Source organism: Halyomorpha halys, unplaced genomic scaffold, assembly GCF_000696795.3.
Source record: "Halyomorpha halys isolate HHAL.00 unplaced genomic scaffold, Hhal_1.1 Scaffold968.1, whole genome shotgun sequence".
Lineage (NCBI taxonomy): Eukaryota > Metazoa > Arthropoda > Insecta > Hemiptera > Pentatomidae > Halyomorpha > Halyomorpha halys.
Window position 1 is genome coordinate 41,546 of NW_027114226.1, and position 8,818 is coordinate 50,363.

Here is an 8,818-nt window from a genome sequence, read left to right on the forward strand (position 1 = left end):
TAAAATAAATTTTGTTTATTGTGCTAATCACCAACAAACAGTGGATTGATTTAATAGGTAATTAACCTACCTACAAGGTACATGAAATCATGTAATAATTGATATTAATTTGTGGTAGGTATCATTTGAAGTGATCCCACATTACATTTATTGATAATTTTCATATAAATACCTGCAAAACTGTATCATTAAAGAAATCATTTATTAAATCTGCATCCTTAAGAAATTCTATTCTACCCCTAGTTTGCAATACTGACTCCTTCCCAATCTCCATTTTTCCATTTCCATACCCTATATAAACTTAAGGTTTAATTTTTTTTTAGAAAAATCATGTACAATTAATTACACTTAACTTATCAATTGATTTTCTAATTTATTAATTACACGATTGTATTCTAAAAACCGTTTTAATTTACAATATATATATATATGTGTGTCTTTATATATTTCTGTACAAATATAAATTATATATAACAAATCATACATGATAATGAATAGTATTTTAGTCAATTACAAAATCCAAAAATACATAACAAAAACAAAAACAACAACAAAACCAGCAGCAGCTTTGGCGTAGACTGACTTCATATTTAGATAAGTAGCATCCTTTTTGTACTTCTGAGAAAGCATTGATAAATTTTGAGCTTTAGAATCCAATTCTGTAAAATAAAAAAAGAAACCTTACAGTAATAACCTTGATTCAAATAATGTGTTTTACAACTATTAGTTTTAAATATATACTAGATGATTAATAAAGACCATGACATGGTTTAACTCATTAATAATGATATGGCCTCTTATCAATAAATAACTGATGTTTTCAGGAAATTAAATAATTTTTGTGAATTGACAAAATGGAGAATTTTTAAATAGAAAGTATCAGTTGGTAGCATAATAAAATGTTATTTGATAATTTATCTTCAGTACAGTATAAAATAAATTTATGAAATGTACACACCTCTGGTTTGAATTGAATTTATCTGCAATATTTATCATTTTTATCGCCTCTCTACAATATAAATAAAGCTAAATTCATGCAGAATTGAAGGATAATATGATTTTTGGTGGTTGTCAGAAAAAAAAAACTACAAAAATAGTAAACAACTATTGAATTATAAAAAACACAACTTGACTATCTCATCCTTAAATTCATTTTCATTCATTCATTTTATTTTAATATAATGAATTAATCAATTTTCAAGGAAGGATTTCTTAATAAACTAAGATTTTCAATACCGATCAGTATAAAAATGGTTTTTATTAGAAAACATGAGAACTATTTGGATATAATATAAATTGTATTCAAATATTCAAAGATTGTACTAATAGACTAGTAACCCTAAAAGTAATAAACCCTATTTTTATATTATTTTTTCCTGAATGATAAAACAAGCCAATTGCACTACTTTTTTGAGATTAAAATTATACCAGATACAATTTCAAAATTGCAGAATAATAAATATAATTCATTGAACAAAAATCAGTGTAACATATTGGTATAAGAATGCCATTAAAATACGAAAACATTTATTAATGAGCATTTCATCATTCTCCATAAATTCTACAATTTTGTATACAATTATACAATAATTTTACTAAACTCGTTAGTTGTCCAACAATAGAAACTTTATATTACAAAAGTTATTTCTGGAACTTCATCTTCAACATGGGAAAATACTTCCATTCTTTAGTTGATTATTAAATGCTTCCATACTTTATATCTATCCAATTTTTTTTTACTACAAACAATAAGAGACAGTTAATTATATCAAACAAAAAAAACTAAAAGTACTTGAAATGAAGCCAATTTTAAAGTTCGGCATTTAATTAGGACTAATTCAGTGAGGATAAGACCTAGCTGATAATAAGTATTATGGCATTGTACATTGACCAAAATGGTTAGTTCAAAATTGTTCATATAACGTGGGATTCCAGTAAGTTGATTTAAGGAAAACTGTTGCTTTAAATCTGAGTATATACCTGTCATCATTACATAATTTAAGTTTTGAATATCGCTGCTCTGTTAACAGAATTAAAAACACCTTTTTTTCATAATCATTTAAGTTTAACTAATAAAAATCAATCAACCAGCCAGAATTATGGAATATATTTTTCTATTAAAGACCTACAAAAATGTTAATATAATTTTTATTGAGGAAAAAATAAATTTCTCAAAAATGGTGTTAAATGAAATGTCACCCTTTTCCCACTCAATGATTAACTCATGATCATCAATTATATTACCCTTTATTTTTTTATACAGATACAACTATGTACATAACAGCAAAGAAATTAAGAGTAGTCAATAAACATATTTATTTTATGAGATATGTAAACAACGTTTCATCAAAAATGAGTAAGTATAAAAAAAAGAAATGAAAGTTTGGATCAGATCATGTTGGGTGTTTAAATAAAATTTTATAACCTATATTTAATCTTTTTGAAAACATTAAATTAATACATATATTTATTACTTATAAATAGAATTCATAAGAAATCAAATACATAAGTAGATTTACCAGAAAGAACAGCGCCTCTTTGAAGCACATCATCAATATTCTGAACCATTATTCTTTGAACATCTTGCAATTCACTGTTTAATGATGTTAAATTTCTTCTAACTCTAGAATCAGTAAAAATCTTTTTTGCTTTCTGGATATATGTATCTAAAAAAAATATAAATGATTAATAATGAACAATAAAATATTAGTTTAAATCATTTAATTCACATAGAATTAAACATACCAAATTCAATTAAGGAATAAGGTCTAGAGACAGTGTTAATTTTTCTACCATACTGTGAATAAAATTCTTGTGCAATATCTTCAAGATAGGAAAATGCAATCCTTTTGGAAAAATTCCTTTCACAGAGAACAAGGTAACATACATCTTTCTCTATCAGATAGCTATATGTACAGAAGCAGTCATGATAACAATTACATAGTATTAAGTGTATAAACATATATTTATGAAGTAAATGATAAGAAAAATAATAGTACTTACTGGAATAAGTATGGTCCAGTTTCAATGGTACACTGAGAGGGGCTCTGTGCTGTCAACCTTTTAAATAACATCTTAGCTTGGTTTTGATATTCAAGAGTGTTTCTTCCTGACTTTAATGTTTTTTTTTGTTAGTTAGACTTGAAAAATAAATAAATAAAATTAAAAAATAAGAAATTAATAACGAATTACATACTTGCTCATCATCTTGCATAGTTGCTGCTAGTGGAAGTCCATCGGACAACCTTGCTATCATCGTCATTAAAACCATTTTTTAAAATTAATTATCTACTACACCCAAACAGAAATAAAATATAAATGAATGAATGGGAATACGAGTGTCAAACAGTTACGCCGAGTATAATATCATTGTGAGTAGACTACTGCACTTACAACAGAGAAGGTTGTACACGTCGCTCAGTTTAGTGATCGACAATACCAGCGAGGTATGGTTTTTAAGTTAAAATTCTATTAAAAACTCCTTACTCATTTCTCTAAAATACCTATTCTAAAGTGCTTTATCTATAAAAATTATATAAAACAATGTCTAGTCGTTTCTTTGATTGGAATTGTTTTATTTAAAATTAATTATTGAATTTTGAATTGCGCTATCCAATGTGCCTTTAAGTTGGCAGGGCTAGTGGCCTGGTTTGTCAATGACGTTTAGGATTCAGTCCCTTCAGTGAACCGAAAACTTAGAAGTAGGTTGTGGATCTGACTTAAATTGTTCTAATTGAACTCTATTGATTATTCGCGTTTTGGATTAATATATCCATGTTGTTCTTCAAAAATAATTATTATAATCAGTTTCTTGAATGATCTTCCATAGAGTGTTCTCTAACATCTGTGAGTGCTCATCAAATTTTAATATTGGTGTTTCAACCAAAATAGATCAGAACATACTTCGTCTTGTCAATATAACATAATAATTATCATATATTTATAACTATTACATCCTACCTATCACTATATTAGTTGTTTATTGTTAGCAACTTAATTGATTTTAAAGCTAATTACTCTCAAAACTAGTTGGAATTATTTAATATGAACGTATTGTTATTGTACCAATTTTAACCATATATGTTTCAATTGTTGTCTTGTAACTTTTTTTAATTAGATGGTATAGGTTTGTGTTTTTATGTATATCCATTTCGGTATGATAGAAATCGGTCGAACATGCACACATTGGCTCAAGAATTTTTTTCCCACAGCTTTATATATATATTTAATTACAATATACCACAATGCTTGATTGTTTACTGAGATGAATTTAAAAAAAAGGAACCAACATTGATTATATAAGTTGGTGTTTGGTTTAATGTAACTTGTCTACAAGTTATAGTGTATGTGTATATACAGTGTTAATAGTGAACTATTCTTATTTTTTATTTTTGGGAGCAGGCTGACTTATTTATGCGACCAATGGTATTGTATTTTTTCTGTAGACTGTAAGATATTTTATGTGAAGAATGAAGTTATTCTCGAATAAAAAATAGATAAGCCATTGATTGTTTTGGTTTATCCTCATTGTGTTGAATATACTCAATGTCAAATTAGAATAAACTACATATAATTTGAAGATTATGTAAATATTTATTTTCCAATAGTGAGAATGATTTGATTAGTTTTATTAAGCTATTAGAAGGTTATTTCTAATTTTTGTGGTTAAAATTACTGAGTCAGTTTGTGCTTATGAAAATCATTTGTTTTTTCCATTTTTCTTGATAAGTGGAATAAAATTTAGTTTTAAAACATTGAATTATTGTTTTGTTGTGCATTAAAATGTGTCAGTTTGGGATGTGGAATGTTCTTTAACTGTTCATAATAAATGAATAGTTACCTAAACCAAGAAGTATCATAATGGTTTGGAAAACTAAGTAGTAAGAATATAGTTCAGGTTGACTACCATACATTTATCTATGTCAACTGTCATATTGGTAACCGATATGTTACCTCGTCTCTATTTATGCATTATTGAACTAATGTTTAGTTGGAATTTTTTGACAGTATCAAAATTGTTCTCCGTTGAAAAATAAAAGTATTAGTTGTATTTATTATTAGCAACTAAGGTTGCCTTTATTATAGAGTCAGCTATAATATGTCTTCCAGTTACTCCTCCTAAAATGACGCATTCAAAATTTATTTATTGTTTTAATAATTAGTTAATGTCAATCAATAAAAAGTGTTAATGAAAACACAGTAAATTTAGATATATTCATTATGAAGAGTCAGTATTTACAAGATTTCTGATGTATGAGGAACTAGTGACAAAAATATGGTTTGAACGAAAAATAATAGTTCTTTCTGATTTTAGTTCATATCTATCACTCGTTCTTTATCATATTTTTCAAAATATTTCCATTTCCTTCATTATTAGTCCTTGTTTCTTTGTATTTATCAACTATTAGCTTTATATAGATTTGTTACAAAAATTATTTTTAAGTTGAAAAGGTAATTTAAGACATAAAATAACAGAATATTTAATTAAAATCATTGATTGATTACTAACTGAATTATAAAAATCTTGTTTTAAAAAATTAGCACATTATTTTTTAATTAATTTAAATTATTTTTTCTGTTCTGTTATTTTTTTTATTCTTTCAGAAGAAAATTTAACATATATAACTCACTTAACTTAAAGAGGATTACTTATTTGGTGTTATTTAGCTATCAAAATATTTTGAAACTTAAATTCAATTGATTTGATTTTAAAAAATATTTAATGCTCTCAGAGAATGCTTCTTAATAATATTAAAATACTTACACATTTTTCATTATCTTTCACATCCTGGATCCAACTATGAGGTTTAAGACAGGAACAAAGGAGGTGACCCTCTGTTTTCTGCTTTCTTCTGGTGTATTCTGATCACTTTTCAGCCCAAAATTATCTATTGTTAGGGTATATTGGTGTGCATTCCATAAACGGGCAAGGGAGAGAAATGTGTGACAGGTGAAAAGTGTTATAGTAATTGGTGTGTCCTATCTAAAATTAAAATTATGTTTTAATCAATATTTGAAATAATGCTGAAAAGATGGCAGTCTTTTATGATTTTTTTTACATATATTACAGCAAAAGAAACTGGTACATTGACTAAAGTTTTAGCTTCAACTTAGTGTCAGGGTTAGGGTTTGAAAAAACAAGTATTGTGTATTTTATACCTGAATTGCAATTAATGATTAGAATCTGAAAGAGAAAAGGAAATGTTGGTCTCAAGTAGGATAACCCTAGATAAATAAAATCATTTGCATTCAAATGGCCTATCATTCCTATGAAGCTCTGTAAAAAAAATAGCCCCAATGTGTTCTGAGTTGGGTTTTTGAAAACCTTAAAAGAGAAAGAGAGAGAGAGAGTTGTGGTAGCTGTAAATGGATAATATTTCTTACCTTGGTTGTGCTGTTCCCTTCATATCAGGCTGCTGTTCATGTTACAACCCAGCGTTGCCTGAAGGGAGCAGTTAAGAGAGGTATCTTAAGAGGCAAAATCATCCTCCACATGCTTTAAAATGTGAGGCCTTCAATGCAGACCTTTGAAGATTATGTAAAGCAATATCTTTTATGCATGACCATATTCAGCTGTGCTAGAAATGTTGGTAAATAATCTTAAACTACCCTGGACTGTCCTGTTTTGAACAAGCTAGGAAATACATCTGGAGGTAATTAAACATCTCCGAGGAATGTACATATATATACTCATTAAAAGTAACTTACAACTGGTAGAAAACACCAAAGATATTTGACTAAAAATTATAGCCGTTTTAATCAATATTTTATTATTTTTCAAAATGAACATATTTTTAATATTAATTTTTACTTCTGGAAATTGTTTTTAACCATTTCCATTCTTCCTTGTTCTGAATTGTTATTATTTATGATAATTTATTTGTTTTATGTATATTAATATATTATTTTATAAAACAGGCCTACCATGTCAACAGAGTTTAATGAATGGGATTGGAACAACACTGATTGGAAGAACGGATGGACAAACACCGTTCCACAAAACTTCAATAGGCCACCTCCAAAGGTATTTTTTATAATATGATAATTTCAGACTGTAGGTCTGACATAAGTTAGAAGTCTATCTCACCCCCTTCTGCTAATAAGTATTCCCTTGGAATTTTTGTGACTTATGCAAACTTAAATTGAGAGCTGTGATATAATTAAAGCCACAATAAAGTAATGTCAACAGTTAGTAATTTTTATGTTCTGATGAGCTATTTACTTTTTGTTAACTTCTTGTAAAGATATTATTTAAAACCAACAGTTTTCAATTTTTTTTTTTTTTTATGTATTATACATCTCAAAGCTATCACATATAAAAAATTGAGAATACATTATGAAGTGTAATATTTAATTTATATGAACAATTAAAAATATAGGTTAAAATTATTTTTAAAAAATTATAAATTATAGAAGTGAGAATTGTATAATGGATAGACAAAAACGATTATAGTTTTAATGATTGGAGAAGTTTGTCGGGGGTGCGGTCACCAAAGAACAACATAAATAAACAAAACCATATTTATTTATTTTATGCCGACGTTTTTGACCTGTGTTTCAGGTCTTCATCAGGGCTATAGAACAAAATAGATAACAACAACATTTAGAGTAACATGCAATTGAAAAGGAATAGTATACAAACAAATTTAGAATTATACAAAATATTGAATTAAATCATAATTGATACAAAATTGATAACTGATAATTGAATAGTACAAAATTTTAATTGATTAATATTCGTGGAATTGTATGGTAGTAAATTGAAAACAGTGAAAGATGAAATATAATATCATGTAGGTAAGAAGATATGTATAATATTAGATATGCAAGTAGTGTCTAAAAAAACTGAAAAATTAAATAAATAAATTGAATCTACAAATTGAACATTATGACAGACAATGTAAAATAGTGAGTGGCTTATATCTGAATTACATTGTGAGTATTAACTTATATATCTACACTAAAAATATATATATATTTATATATACACAATAGGAAAAGGTAGTATATGAAGAAAAGGAAAGAATAATGTAACAAATATGAGAACGAGAAGGGAGACTTACGTTGTGGCGTATAAGGTAGGGTAGCAACTGATTGATGTAAGAGTTTATTTGAAATTTCCGCTAGAGTGAGCTACTAGACTGCGGTTAGAATATATATATTGTAATATGCTCTTTTTTAGTAAATAGTATATTTTTGGTGTATTAAGGGTTTTGATATGTTTTATTTTATGTATAATTTTAATATTGTTAATTTGTTTTGTTTATCCAAAAAGCAAGCTAACCAATTTTCATTGTCTATAATAACTTTGTGATTCCAAACAATACCAAGATGGCGGTACGTTGAATCAAGGCCATGTTGAGCAGATTCAAATATCATAAAAACTATTTTAACTCGTCCCCTCATAATTGAAAATACAGTAAATTTAAGGAAAAATAGAAATCAAGAAATAATGCTAAAGAATAATATTCAGAAAGTAAATCATTTGGAAAAATCCCTAACTGTTGTGCAACAATCGATGTTTACATGCAACATGGAGACAGGTTTTGGTTTTTGGCGGTCATTCGTGTCTGGAGCGCCGAGGAGAAAGGATGTCTTCAGGATGAAGAGGTCCTCATCAATTTCTGTCAAGAAGGAAGCCATTTTGGATGCGAGGACAACAACATAAGAAAAAAGAAGATACCAAGAATCATCATAAAGAAGATTGTGAACTTGGTTAGTTTGGTTATAACTAAATTTAAATACAATTGTAACAGAGATATTAATTTAATTAAGTTAGTAGTAAAAGTGTTTGTATTCTGATTGCCTAGCAACAATA

The 8,818-nt window shown here is 27.1% G+C and overlaps 1 protein-coding gene across 1 annotated transcript; it reads right to left on the reverse strand.

Annotated features, from left to right (window-relative positions):
- Positions 1–131: 131 nt before the first annotated feature.
- Positions 132–3,416, reverse strand: Sec22 (vesicle-trafficking protein SEC22). Its single transcript, XM_014431381.3, has 5 exons — positions 3,197–3,416; positions 3,004–3,113; positions 2,746–2,906; positions 2,520–2,666; positions 132–659 (listed from the first exon to the last, which is right to left on the reverse strand). Exons 1-5 carry the CDS (start codon positions 3,269–3,271, stop codon positions 511–513), a joined length of 642 nt encoding a protein of 213 aa, XP_014286867.1. The 5' UTR covers positions 3,272–3,416; the 3' UTR covers positions 132–510.
- Between the last annotated feature and the right edge of the window lie 5,402 nt (positions 3,417–8,818).

Bases quoted from the DNA above. Each gene is read 5' to 3' on its own strand.
- Sec22 (XM_014431381.3), bottom strand. From the start codon at position 3,271: ATGGTTTTAATGACGATGATAGCAAGGTTGTCCGATGGACTTCCACTA. The intron at 2,907-3,003 runs GTAAGTACTATT...CTGTACATATAG, and splicing joins ACTGGACCATACTTATTCCA to CTATCTGATAGAGAAAGATG. The intron at 2,667-2,745 runs GTATGTTTAATT...TATTTTTTTTAG, and splicing joins TTATTCCTTAATTGAATTTG to ATACATATATCCAGAAAGCA.